Genomic DNA, 14354 nt, shown 5'->3' on the forward strand with positions numbered 1-14354 from the left:
TCGAGTACTCCGGTGCTCCCGTGGGTGTTGGCCCTAGAACCCCCTAAGCCTAAAGGGGTTTGCTCAAAGTCCCCTCCGAAGTGCCCTTAATATTTAAATTTCCAACCGCGACTTTCCCCATAGAAGCTAAAGGAGCTCGCGGTTGTGTTCTCACACTGCACACATCCCCCGTGGGTCCCCTGTGTCACTACTGTGGGTGGTTCCTTGGGGTCCCGGCGATTCTACAGGTTGTAGGCACTGTCTAGTCAAGTCGTGGTTCTTATACCACTTTCTTAATATATGGTTTGGTCTCCCCCTGGGGCCCATTGTATATTGTACTATTTACTGAAGTTCTATTGTGTTGATATTGTGGGTCTTGTTCTCTAATCTGTAGAGAGTGTGCACAGAACACATCGCCACATATTTGCTTGTCTTATTTGAGAGGGAGAGAACAATTCGTTCTCTATCACTGACTCTCTGCCACCAGAGTCTGGCAGGGCAGTTACATGATTACCATTAAGTAGCAAACTCCCATAATGCACAGGTCCCATCTCCTGAGCATATAGGACAGAGTGAGGGACAGAGCTGATGCCCCTTTGCTCTTCTTCTCCCTTGTGTCTTCTTTTTACAGAACTGGGTGGTACGGCCTCGCTCCCCACCCTTGTAACACCGAGGGCCAGGATTTACAATGGGTCTAGTCGCCCCAACTTGATTCTTGGTGGCTCTGGTGCTATTTAGTTGGGCAATTTCTCAGTTATGTCGCGTTGGTGTTATGGGTTTATTTGGTTTCTCAAAGTCTGATTGGGCCTACAGGACTGAGCACGAGCAAATGTCGTGGCCGTCTCTACAACTAGTTTCAGGGTTCAAGGGAATTTCTAGATAGATTTGATCCATAATCTCTTTTTACCCAATACATATTTCTGTAGAAGAACCGCAGCCTCTGGCATGGCCCGTGCTCCTCCTTGTCCCATCCCTGCCACGTCTGTCCCTCAGACATTTTGGTCATGGTTCAAACACAGTGCGGTCGATTGTCTTGAGCCATATGGTTCGTGTGGGTTCATTTCAGCTTTCTTTGGCCCTCCTTGAGTTGATGTATAATGTTCTCCATCTTTGGTCAGGCGGCCTCATGCCCACATTCTCCACCACGTGTCGTCCACCTGCCACTCACCGGGTAAGTGGAATAGATTCACAGTGAGGCGAGGTGTGCTTTTAATTCACTCGCTGTATTGTCATGTGCTGCAACACACATTGATAGGATTATCCTCTGGAGAATAATGGTTCTCTTCTGTTCCTTCCCCAGGTCCACAGTCAGGAGTCCTCCCGCCCGGTGTTCTTGGGACAAAGAGAACAGGTAAGTTACCCAGTGTTTCCTGTTTCGTGTAACACCTTCCCTGTCGGCTGGTGCTTAGGACGCACAGGAGTGCAGGGTTCTGGGGAATCAGTGGTCGAACGGACCCGTGCTCAGATAATTAGAACTCCGGTTCCTGGGACCCCCGGGTGGTTGTGGTTCCAGGAGTCTGGGTGGCTCGCCCTCATAATGTTTGTTTCAAAATGTTGTGCCTGCATTCTAAAGAAAGTGACAGCCAGCATCACCGAGAGGCCGGGAGGGAGTTGGGAGGACTAGGCGCAGATGAGCTGCTCTCCTCCCCGACGCTGCTCTGCCGTGGAGGGTCATGGGGCCAGTCAGGCCTTGCACCCACTCCCTGCCGGCACTGCTGGCAGTGAGGAGGGAGACCCTTGGATGTTGGGTGGAAGGCTGAGGCCTCACACATTTTCATACGATGATGTCTCTGTTGCCATAGTTTAACAGTTTAGCAATTCTAGGTGTGAGGGGACCTCCGGGTGGAAATGGTGACACCAGGACCCCATGTGTCCGTTCAACTCAGGACTTGGTAGGACTGTTGAAACTAAATGTACCTCCTTTAAAAATTTCTAAGTGACCTGATGAACCGTGGAAAAAAATGGATTTTGACATTTCTGGTCCCTTCCTTTGTGACCACATGGGTCACAATATGCATTGGTGCTTGTGGATTACCATACCAAGGGCCGGATGTAGGTCGGTCGGTAACGGTATTTTCGGCCGTTACCGACCAGTATTTACGAAATGGTATGTAGGGCCACATATTTTACAGATTCGGTAAATTTACCGATCGGTAAATTTACCGAATCTGTAAAATACCGAATCGGTATTTTTACCTATTCGATAAATTTGATATGTAGGTGGGACTCTTCTGAGTCCCACAACCCTTACCGAATCTGTATTTTACCATCAAATATATTTGATGGTAAAATACCGATTCCGGTGTGCACGACCAGACTTAGACTGGATACCTTTTTTAGATTGGTTGTTTTTCCAACGAATAAAGGCTGGGAACTAACGTTGCCCCCATGTCCCTGTGACGGGAAATCTGTACTGTCCAACATACATGTGATCATGTTCTGTAAATTCTACCATCCGCACAGAAAATGTTGGCTTCTCCCCATATTCAGGCGGTGGGGTCTCAGACAGTGTCGACCAGCATTCTATCGACTGCAATTGCTAGAGTCTGAAGAAGTGTGTTATGCAGCTCTAAACTTTTTAAAATGCATCATGAACCATAGAAAAAATCTTTAAAACATTTTTTCTGAAGAAATAACAACATTGAATTGCACTACTATTTTAATATGCCTGCTTATAATTCATTGTATACTGTCTTTTCTACGAACCTTTTTAAAAGAAAAAAAAAATCACTGTATAACTTTTACTTTTTTATCAATTGTATTGCTGTTTGTCTCTTTTATGGTTTTCCTTGTGATAAACCGAATAAAGATTTGTTATATACATGTGTGCATGCACACCTGTGCCATATGACAGGCAGACCTGCCCTTAGGGCAGGTATGCCTGCCACATGGCCCCCGAACCTTTTTTGGGGGTGCTAGAGGGTGTCAAAGTGAAACCCCCTGCACCCTTGTCAAAATCGGTATTTACCGATTCGGTAAATACCGACCGGTAATGCCCCATTCATTCCTATGGGCTTCAAAGCCCATAGGAATGAATTGAGCATTACCGGTCGGTATTTACCGTAAATACAGATATTTACCGATTCGGTAAATGGAACATCTGGATGTTCCTACATACCCCCCCTTCTTATATACCGATTCTTAATCACCGAATCGGTAAAATTCGGTAATTAAAAATCGGTAAATAAGTTCTACCTACATCTGGCCCTAAGTGGCCAGAAGTGACATTTGTGTAATATTCTACTACTAACATTGTTATGGAATTTAAAAAAAAGTTTTTGCCATAGAGGGTTGTCCTGCACTTCTTAGTCCAGATAATGGGGTGCATCTTACTTTAGAGATGGAAAATGTTCTTAAATGCCATATGTGACAACCTCTTTATATGAACCACATGAGAATGGTCTTGTTGAGTGCTTTAACAGAGTTTTAAAGGGTTATGTTTCTGAGGTGGTTTGGAGGTGATTGGAAAAAATTAATAAGAGAGGTTGTGGTTATGTCGCATCACGTCACATACCATTACTGAGATTAGTCCTTTTCACCCTTTAAAAGGAAGAGATCCTGCTTCCAAGGTTTGCTCTTGGTGGTTCAAAGAAAAGTGTATGATAAATGATTTTTCTGATAAAAAGACAAATGATGTTACACAAAGGGTGGAATCCAAACAAGTCAAAACAACAAGTGGAAGACAAAATCCCATGATCTCAAAGTGGGTGATTGGGTTAAAATTAGGAAACCAGGTTTCACTAGTAAATGCTCAGAAAGATTTAGTAAGGCCATGAAGATTGGTGAAGTTTTTGATAATATTGTCATCACAGGTGATGGAAAGTTGTGAATGTTAAGCGTGTTGCCAAACTTCCTTTTGGATCAAATGTTGTAAATGTTGATAATGATTCACCAGAGTATTCCTTGATTAGAATTGGTGATTCTGGTCATAGGTTAAATCCAGAATGTATGTCAAGCTCACACTCTGAAGCACATTATAGTTCCGAAAACACTGTTGCTTCTAGGGTTAAAGATTCAGATCGTAGTAGACGATTTCCTAGAAGACTGTCTGAATTCGTCAGATAATCGTATAGTTTTTTATTTTGGTTTGTTTGTTTGAAAAAAAGGAGATATGTTATATTTTGCGCTTAACAATGCTTGTTATTTGTATCTCTTCGTTGTTGCATTACCTCAGAGTGCATTTTACAGTGTGTTAATGTGTGTTCTAATTCGATCTGGAGCCCTGAGGCTGCTGCCAGGTAGAAGAGTTCCGTTACGCTGGCCCTTCTTGCTGGTCAGTCGTGCTATGGTTGCTGTGCTGCATTAAGAAATTAATTACTTTCAGAACCACCTGGATTCATTATTTCAACAAGAACATCAGTTACACTGTTGTGCTCCCTCACTCTTCCGAAGCAGCTCAGAGCTTGGGATATCCGCTCATTCAGGGAGGCCCACAGTCTGATTGTTGCTCCGCACACCTCTTTCTTCTGCATCTTTGGCTGGCATTTAAGGAAGTGGGATGTTTCTAAAAGTCCATCCTCAGGGCTCAAAAGTCAGGTTTCATCTTTGTCTGTTTTGTTTCAGGTTCTTCTGATCCGCTTCGAGTTAACCCTTCATCAAACACACAAGAGTCAGTATTTGCTTCTAGCGCTGCATGGGTATTCCCTGTTGCAGCAGCACTATGTGGCTCAGTCCGTCATCAGTGTCCACAGCTGCAGCACCCTCTTGGGCAGCAGTTTTCGGTCGTACAGTATATGCGACTGGCTGTCAAAATTTGCCCACAGGGAAGGCTCTGGGTAGCCGCCCTTTAAACACCTGAAGAGTAACCGCTCACACCTGAGGCAACCGGGTTTTTTTTCCAAGACTGACAGAACTTTATTTCCCCTGTAAAAGTGAAGCTGGTGGCAGAAGAGGGGAGAGGAGGTGGCCTAACGGCTGGGGCGCTCGAACTGGGACCAGGAGGAGCCGGGTTCGAGTCCCGGGAGTGTCGCTCACACATCCTGTGATTCCGGGCATGTCACTTCACCTCCCCGAGCCCACCAAAGGGAGTCATTGGGCTGAGCTCCTGGTATCCCGCCCTCGCCTGTGGTGTGAGGGGAGCTTGCATTGCCGCAGCTGGCGGGGTTATTAAAGTCAGAGATGCCCCCGCAGCAGCATGTGCCCATGGTACTCGCTGGGGCAGTGTTTTGCATCCTTTGCTCGCTCTGCTGTGAAGCTTCGTGCGTGGGGGACGCTTGCCTACCTGCTGCTGCCTGTGGGGTGTCTCAGCCCCCCTACTGGGATTCACCCCTTTGCTGTCTGCACCCTGTGCACAGCAGGGAACCCCTGTGACTTTCACAGCATGGATGTGAATGTGATGGTTTCATATCTGTGCTCTTCCCTTCTCTGCTGTCTCGGAGCGGCCAAGCCTCACCCACAGGGTGGGGCTCTTTCTGTGCAGGGGGCAGCCATAGCTGCCAAGGTTCTAGATTGCTTATGTTATGTGTGACACTTTTATAATTTCAGTGTAATTATGAGTGACATACAATGACCATGAGTGACACTTTTCTCGCGATCAAAATCATGCATTAAAGTCCCCGGAAACAGACTTGTTTCAGATATTACATCCATTTGTGAAATGAGATACTCTAAGGAACGCTATTGCATGAGCTTTTAACGTATTATTTCTAAATACACAGCACCCTCCGACCCCCTCAAGTCAGCAGCACAAGGTGTGGCTAAACCACAAGTAACAAAGGGATCTCTGTGACAAAAGCAGTAACCCACTGAGCGAGCCACATAAAATGCAGTTCTGTGATAGGCTGGTACACGTTCTTTGCAGCAGGCACATTAACCCTCTGTGCTACTTCACGAGGAGTCAAAACTGCCAGAAGAGGAACACTCTGACCCCTTTCCATCGATCTCCAGTGTTATCTTTGTTTCATCAACTCTAACTGTGCTGCTGCTTTGGACTATGTGGAGTCACAGTCACTGGCTGCAGACTGCAGTGAAGACAGGAGTCACTGGCTGCAGACTGCAGTGAAGACAGGAGTCACCTGCCAATGTGGAGTCACAGACACTGGCTGCAGACTGCAGTGAAGACAGGAGTCACCTGCCGATGTGGAGTCACAGTGACTGGCTGCAGACTGCAGTGAAGACAGGAGTCACCTGCCGATGTGGAGGGCACCGGCTGGCACAGGGATAGAGATGAGGCTCTTCTCTGCCACTGCAGCTGAACCGTATGTGGAGTCACAGTCACTGGCTGCAGACTGCAGAGAAGACAGGAGTCACCTGCCGATGTGGAGTCACAGTCACTGGCTGCAGACTGCAGTGAAGACAGGAGTCACCTGCCGATGTGGAGTCACAGTCACTGGCTGCAGACTGCAGTGAAGACAGGAGCCACCTGCCGATGTGGAGTCACAGTCACTGGCTGCAGACTGCAGTGAAGACAGGAGTCACCTGCCGATGTGGAGTCACAGTCACTGGCTGCAGACTGAAGTGAAGACAGGAGTCACCTGCCGATGTGGAGTCACAGTCACTGGCTGCAGACTGCAGTGAAGACAGGAGTCACCTGCCGATGTGGAATCAGTCACTGGCTGCAGACTGCAGTGAAGACAGGAGTCACCTGCCGATGTGGAATCACAGTCACTGGCTGCAGACTGCAGTGAAGACAGGAGTCACCTGCCGATGTGGAGTCAGTGACTGGCTGCAGACTGCAGTGAAGACAGGAGTCACCTGCCGATGTGGAGTCACAGTCACTGGCTGCAGACTGCAGTGAAGACAGGAGTCACCTGCCGATGTGGAGTCACAGTGACTGGCTGCAGACTGCAGTGAAGACAGGAGTCACCTGCTGATGTGGAGTCAAAGTCACTGGCTGCAGACTGCAGTGAAGACAGGAGCCACCTGCCGATGTGGAGTCACAGTCACTGGCTGCAGACTGCAGTGAAGACAGGAGTCACCTGCCGATGTGGAGTCACAGTGATCCCCTCTTCACTGCCGTGCTGAGTGGTCGCTCCCCAGTCTCACTGCCGAGACCTGGTATCGTTGTGCTGCATTTGTAATTTTATTTGCCAGAAGCTTATTTGCCTTGTGCTGCCCTGCTCGCTGCTCCGCTTTACTTGCGCTGAACCTTCCACATTTACTTTTACTTTCATAGCGCGATAACCCCCGGCGCTGTTCTCTGCCCTCCCCTCCGCTGCCATCTTGGTTGTTGTTGTTGTGCTCGGTCAGCGTCCTCGTGAGCCCGCCCCTCCTCCCAGCTGAGCCGCCCTCCCACTGACTATATACAGCGCTCTCATACCTGGAAGCGCTGTGATCCCCTCTTCACTGCCGTGCTGAGTGGTCGCTACCCAGTCTCACTGCCGAGACCTGGTATCGTTGTGCTGCATTTGTAATTTTATTTGCCAGAAGCTTATTTGCCTTGTGCTGCCCTGCTCGCTGCTCCGCTTTACTTGCGCTGAACCTTCCACATTTACTTTTACTTTCATAGCGCGATAACCCCCGGCGCTGTTCTCTGCCCTCCCCTCCGCTGCCATCTTGGTTGTTGTTGTTGTGCTCGGTCAGCGTCCTCGTGAGCCCGCCCCTCCTCCCAGCTGAGCCGCCCTCGCCCCTCCCCCTCCCCACAATCCATATATGACAGAAGCCCATGCGCGCAGCGTCCACGCTCAGCGGTCGCGCCGAAGGTGCGCCAAAGGTAAGCCCGTCTACGCCCGTCCGCGCCTGGACCGCGCCCAGCGCCAGACCCCCTGGTCTTCGCAATATCCAGCCTTCCCGCATTACTTATGACGCCTCCACCCTCCTAGCTCTTGACCCCGGACCCATGGACCCTTCTCCTGCAATTCCTGCAAGTTCGACGGCACCAAGACCAACTCCTCTGCCCACATGTCCCCACCGCCGCAGTGTGTTGCGGAGCTGGTCCTGGTTGCATTCCAAAGTGAGGCACCCTCCTGATTCCCCCCCCCCCCCCCCCCGATACTAAGTGGACGGGGGGCTCATTCCTTCGGAAAGGCGGGGACGGGCAGTTAGACAGCGACACATAACAAGTTAGAGACAAAAATTATCTCTATTGGTTGGTAATATGCCCCATAATTCCTTTAACAAACTAGACAAAGGGAGGGGTTCTACAGGTTTAAACAGGACTTACAGTTTGGTACATTTATACCATGAACATATAAAACATATTGGGGAATATTACCAACCAATAGAGATAATTTTTGTCTCTAACTTGTTTAGAGACAAAAAAATATCGCCGCAAATCGGCGATTTTTATCGCAGATAAACCTTGCTATTAGCAAGGTTTATCACAAATGCGATAAAAAACGGCCGCAATGCATGAATATCGCTGAAAAGTCAGCGATATTCATGCATTATCGAGCAAATACTCTTAGCCATGTTATCCACCTCCCATTGGATAACATGCCTAAGAACTGCTCCTGGGCAAGTGTTAGCTTTTGGAGATATTCGCGCTTTGCACGAATATCTCCAAAAGTTGGTAATAGGAGATAGCGATGTTAGCGACTGTTTTTAGTCGCTAACATCTTGGCACGCCCACTTTACATGTCATTAGTGATAAATATCACTGACATGCAAAGCGGGGCCCAAGATGGTCACTATCTCCTATTAGCTGTCGCTAACTGGTGTAAGCGACAGCTTGGTAATAGGGAGATAATTTTGTCCCCGCTTTCTTGGCTTTTAAAGCCAAAAAAGCGGAGATAAAGCCCCTTGATAATATGCCCCTTTGTGTAGCAATGAAATGATACTTCTAACTCATCTCCACCTTTTCTTGGACAGGGTCAACTCACTCATAGTTAGCAAACAAGGCATGCCCACGTTTATTGCCATCTCTGGTGGCGGCGTGGTTACTCCTATCATGCAATTTGTGTTGGTAAAGATTACATGATGTCTATGTAGGTAGGCTTATATGGATAATTCACGTTTTCGTTTTTTATCAGAAAACACTCAAGTAACTGAAGGCGCATTTCATTTACCCTCAGATGGAATTGTCACAAAAACATATTTTCAAGCCTGTGGGATTTGAACATCAGAAGGCGAATTTCATGTACCTTCTAATGCGGTAAAACTCACTCAGTCATGCTCGATAATATACATTCAGACAAAGACGCTCAAAATCAGGAAGGCGTATTTCATTGACCTTCACGGGGGGTTGTATTTTTAAGGGCAGTATACGGTTTCATATTCATACTGTACCGATATTTCTACACTCATTCAGGCTCGTTAATGTACATTCTGACCGAGAGGTTTAAGTTCAGAAGGCGTATTTCATGGACCTACAAGGGTGGTTCTCCTTCAGACACACTTCGGTACAGTCATTCCATGCGGGACTCTATTACTTGTCCGCTCATGCCACATACCTTCGAGCGGTTCTATTCAAACCTCATCGGGATCCGAGTGGGTCAGCGGGGCCTGCTGTGAGAACAGTTCAAGTTTCAGTTAGAGTATAACAGTATAAAATACGTTACGGTTTTGTCGGCGTTGATTCTTCCGGCTACCTGTGGTTCCTCCGTAAATCAACTAGTTCTGACTCTGCCACTCACGGACCCGGAAACAGTATTCCTTCCGGGTTCTTGAATTTATGTGCGAGTGGTAGTGTGAAAAGACAGCGATCTTACTCATAGTCTTTCTTCTAGTATTGTAATTATCTTACCTAATATGTTCGTTTTATTTTATTATCGCAATCTGCATTAACCCTATGGGATATTTTCTCAACATAGTCTCAGATTGGATTCTTGTCCTTCCTTTTGATGAGGGTTATCAGACATTGAAGTGGGTCGTGGCCTGGTTTGGGAATCAAGGAGATACGTGTCCTGTTGAATTCCGGGAGAGGAGCTGTGGGAGTGGCAATCTCCCTGAACAGTTTTCCCAGCAACTACACTATCAGAGGTTTAGTGATTTTATAGAATTCAATCTGGAGGTGTCATTTTCCTGGGTCTTCATAGTGGCCGTTCCATCAATGGCTTGTGCAATTTCCTCATCACTGATGTCAGCACCGAGAAACTGAATCTGGTCTCACGGCAGGGCTGGGGGGGTAAGGCCCGTCATGAACGCCTACTCTGCGGCAGCATGATCGGGCACTGAGGAGGAGTAGAGGGCCTCATAAAAACTAGCAAACATCTGCCATTTCTTTTGTGGATTGGTAAAGAGCACATCAAGGCTTATATTATAGTGTGCGACTGCGCCTGATGCAGCTGTTGTCCAACAGCAGTCCAGCTTTCCCCCCCACTCTAGTTAATGCCGCAAGCAAAAATGCACAGACTCTGCTTGCGTGGTGTAATGGCAGTTCAGATCATACTTGGCCCTAAGCAACTCCTTAAGAAGGGCGGAGTCAGCGATGCGGTATACGCCCGAGAGGCGACGAGTGAGGTCCGTCAACTGGCAGCGTTGCACCTCACAGCGGCTCTTATATGCCACTGAATCGCTCATTAAGCAACCCCTTGGGTAGGGCTTCCCAGCCACCCAGAGCACCTGTTCGTAGGAGACGGACCCAGCATTCTCCACCAAATACTAGCTCTATATTATGTTATGCGCACATATAAAGCGCACGGCTGCCCCAGCAATGGGGCGTGCCACTCTAAGACAGACATGTGGCTACATCATTGGCACAATCGACATTCGTCCTCAGGAGCTTTATACCGCATAGAGGTGTTGCTCGAATGTGAATTTACATTAAAAACTGAAAACAAGAGGCGTTTGGCAAACAGGAAAAGCTGGTTTCATTAAACGCAGCGGCCAGGAGCACAGGAGGCAGAATCAGGTCTGTCTCAAAGCACATTGGTTTCAGCTGTCATTTTATGCATTTCATGAAGCATCATAAAGTAATTTATACATCTTGGAGGCATAAATCTGGGCCAAGTCATGGGGCAGAAATCTTGGCATTTGATATTAAGCGCAGGTGGATCGCGACCTGGCGTGGACGCAATGTGAGGCTAGTGCAATAGAGTTGTTTTCTCCTGTAGCAGATGATTGAACAACTCAGACAGTTCTGCTCCAGGGATGACCAGAGTCAGCGTTTGTATGGTTATGTGGGTGCCGAGGCCCTGTCATCTAGGGACAAGCTGAACATAGGCAAACTCCCCACATTGCCAGTAGATCTCCATCAGCGCAGAGGTGCCCCATTGCATGTGTGGTACGTGCAGTCTTGTTCTAAAATTCTCATTTGTGCTCAGTGGGAACGCTCCTCTGCCTCTGAAACACAAGGAATACAGTGTAGGTTTCCATACAATTAGGCTTTGCCCCTTCTATCCACACGTACCTATCTATTTCAGTATCCCAGATTTCCTGACATGGGGTGCAGGAGAGTAGGATCTACTTCTTACAGTTACCCCACTTTTTTTGCTGAAGTTTCACTGTTTTCGACTTAATGTGACTGGGATCCTGCTATTCAGGACCCCAGGCTAGCTGCTTTCTCTTCTCAATTGATTGCATGTACTTTGGGTACATTCCAGATTGAATTCTGGGGGACCCTTATACGTCCCTAGTATATGGTATATTATGTATCCAGGGCATAGGTACCCCAGAGGCCTCCCAGGGGCTGCAGCATGTATTATACCACCCCTGAGAGGCCACTCAAATTGACACCGCAGGTCTGCTACTGCAACCTGTGTAAGGTGGTGCATGCACCCCTTACTTCGATATAGGTTCACTATATCTACTTTAACACTGCACATGTAAACCTATCAGTTACCCCTATGGCAGGCCTTATCGATCCTGAAGGAAGGGTGCTGGGTTTTATGTGAGAGGGTGCCCATGCATGAGCAGAGCCCCTCTGCAGCCTTCGGAATCTATTCTCTGGGGTTGTTCTATGATGCAGCCATACCATATACTCTTAAGTGCATTATAACCTCGCCGTAAATGCTATCTTTAAAACCGCTGCACAGAAACCTGTTGTGTTTGGTATCAAACACCTTGGAATCATACCTCCACACCAGTAACTGGTGTGGGAGGTATGATTCCATCCTCCTAGAGGGAGAAATATGACTACATCGGGACTTCCAGTACCAGCTTTACAGAACCCTGGCATCACAAGATGGATGCTGCCAGCCACAGACACAAGTCTGCCCCCCTGCAGCTGGATGAAACTCTGGCAGTGGGAGCTGGACAATAGGTTTCCTGTCACAGGTAGGTGTAACCACCTTCCAGATAGTCTTTAGTGTATTGGGGCTTGGTGGTTGCACTCTGAGAGTGCTTTGATGTCTGCACTGGGGGGCACATTTGGTGACCCTGTGCATAGTCCAGCTCAAATAGGTTGCAGGAGCCATTTGCTCCTGATCTGGCGTGAAACTGGACAAAGGACATGGGTGTAGCTACCCCTCTGTCCTGACCCTCCCATAGGTGAGTCCCCAGAGTGTGTCACACCCCTTCCTTGGGTATAAAGTAGGAACCCCTGACTACACGACTTCATATTTACCTGGACGAAACTCTGCTACAGAAACCAAGTACTTCGACGATTTACACTGCACTAGATGACTGAATAATCTCTCTTGGAGTAAAGGAGTCACTCCCCTGCTAAGCAGGCACCAAAGACGCATCTGACCAGTTTGCAACTCTAAAGCTCCAGAGGTCAACTAGTGTGCTCAGCAAACCTGAGACCTGTATCTTTCATGGGGACCGTGCAACCCAACCCCCTGGGCACCGTGTACATTTGCAGAAGCATCCGCTTTCCAGCGACCCCTGAAGCTGTGCTTTGGGCTACTTTTAGTCCAGACCCCAGCAGTGATTCCACCGAAGATTACTGGCATACACTCCACGAGTGTTCTGTGGGCTAGTATTTTGTGATTCCACTCGAGGTCGCTTTGCGATCCCTGGCTTGTGGGTCCCTGTGAAGGCAACTTTAACTTTCAGTGGGCTTTCCTGGTTGCTCCAGGTGTGCCCCGACTCTCCATCACTTGGATGCAGCCGCAATGTGGGAGCCCCGCTCGGGGGACTGGGTTACCCAGGAATGCCCACACTCTTCAACAATTACCACGGGGCTTCGGCCTCTCTCCCGCTCCTCCCGGGCAGCTCCACTCACCGGGCTCCTGTGGCAGGGAGGGGGCTCCTCCGGATATTCAGCTGCTGGGGCGGGTCGTCTTTGCTGGCTGCGGGGCTCTCCCTTCACTCAGGGAGCCTCGCAGCAGACGCCGGCTGCAGGATTCTTCCTCCCTGGCTGTTTCAGGAGTCCGGGGCTCTCTCCTCACTTGGGAGCCCCGGGCATGAAAAGCAGGCTGCTCCTGGCTGTCCCGCAGTCCCGCCCACGGGTTGCCTGGCTTCCGGCCGGGCAGCCAATTGCAGCCCGGCACCTCGCAGGGAGGCGGGCACTTCCGGGTCGCACTTGGCAGCGGCCCGGCAACGTTTTCACAACACTCCGGGCTGCGGCGGTGAACCCTCTCATTTAAATATAAGGCGAGGTGGGCTCTCGCTCGGCCAGCAACACAGCACGCAGGCCAAAGATGCCGGGTGGGCACCGGCAAAAGCACCCAGAGCGCTCCCAAGCGCTAGCACACCATAAAGCGCTTCCAAGCGCTAGGGGCGTACAAATGCAGCGCTTCCTTCGCTAAATGCCCAACAAAGCGCTCCCTCAGCTCTACAGGGGAAATCAAGCGCTCCCAGCGCTTAAGGTAGAAACAAAGCACTTCCAGGCGCTTGGATGCCACAAGTCCAGCAAAAGTCGTCCTAGGCATGCAGGGGGGGGGCAAGGCTGGGCCAGGGGCCAGCTCACTGGCCCTCCAGGCAGGGAGGCAGTCCAAGTGGCGGTTCCTCCTGGCCCCAGCAGCTGCAGCCCCCTCAAGTAGGATCAGGAAAGAACACATTCTGTGGGGACACAGCCCCATTTTTATACAGTACATTCCTTTGTCTGAAGGCAGGGTGGGGGCGGAACCAGTCGCAGCTGGTTCTTGAGTACTCTGTTTACCTCAACCACCCTCTCTATTCACTGGCAGGGCTTGGGTCATTAGACACACCACAGGGGGGCGGAGCCAGCATTGTGTGGGGAAAACCCAGCCCATCCAGGACACAGGTACACTCCTCCCACACATCACTCATGCTGATCTCCCACTCACCACCGGGCAGACCCATCCAGACTTCCTGGAGCCTGGCATGCCAGCCAGCTCCAGCCAATCACGCTCCAGCACCCTCACTGCACACATATCTCAATGTCCAGAAGTAGCACTTCCCTTCTAGACACATACATGCCGCATGCACCATCTCGCAGCATTCACTCTCACGAGTTCACACATACTAAACTCGAGCCTGCACTCCCCACGCATCAGGAACTACCAGGGACACATCCATTCCCCATGCATTCCTATGGGAGGGCAGGCCTATCTCACCACATGCACTCAGAGTGCGCACGCACTTTCCACTGGGACACAGTGAAAGTGCGCAGAATCCCAAAAATCACCATTGCCAGGTCACCATTTCAA

The 14354-nt window shown here is 49.2% G+C and overlaps 1 protein-coding gene across 4 annotated transcripts in view; it reads left to right on the forward strand.

Moving 5' to 3' along the window:
• The window catches only part of LOC144798280 (uncharacterized), a 2046403-nt gene that overhangs the window by 173215 nt on the left and 1858834 nt on the right, over positions 1-14354 (forward strand). For all 4 annotated transcript variants that reach the window (XM_078669053.1, XM_078669055.1, XM_078669054.1 and 1 more), the window contains exon 3: positions 1280-1330. In XM_078669053.1, coding sequence (XP_078525179.1) covers positions 1280-1330 — 51 coding nt within the window. The remainder of the gene's footprint in view (positions 1-1279; positions 1331-14354) is intronic.

The sequence above is a fragment of the Lissotriton helveticus genome, chromosome 12, assembly GCF_964261635.1.
Source record: "Lissotriton helveticus chromosome 12, aLisHel1.1, whole genome shotgun sequence".
Classification (NCBI taxonomy): Eukaryota; Metazoa; Chordata; class Amphibia; order Caudata; family Salamandridae; genus Lissotriton; species Lissotriton helveticus.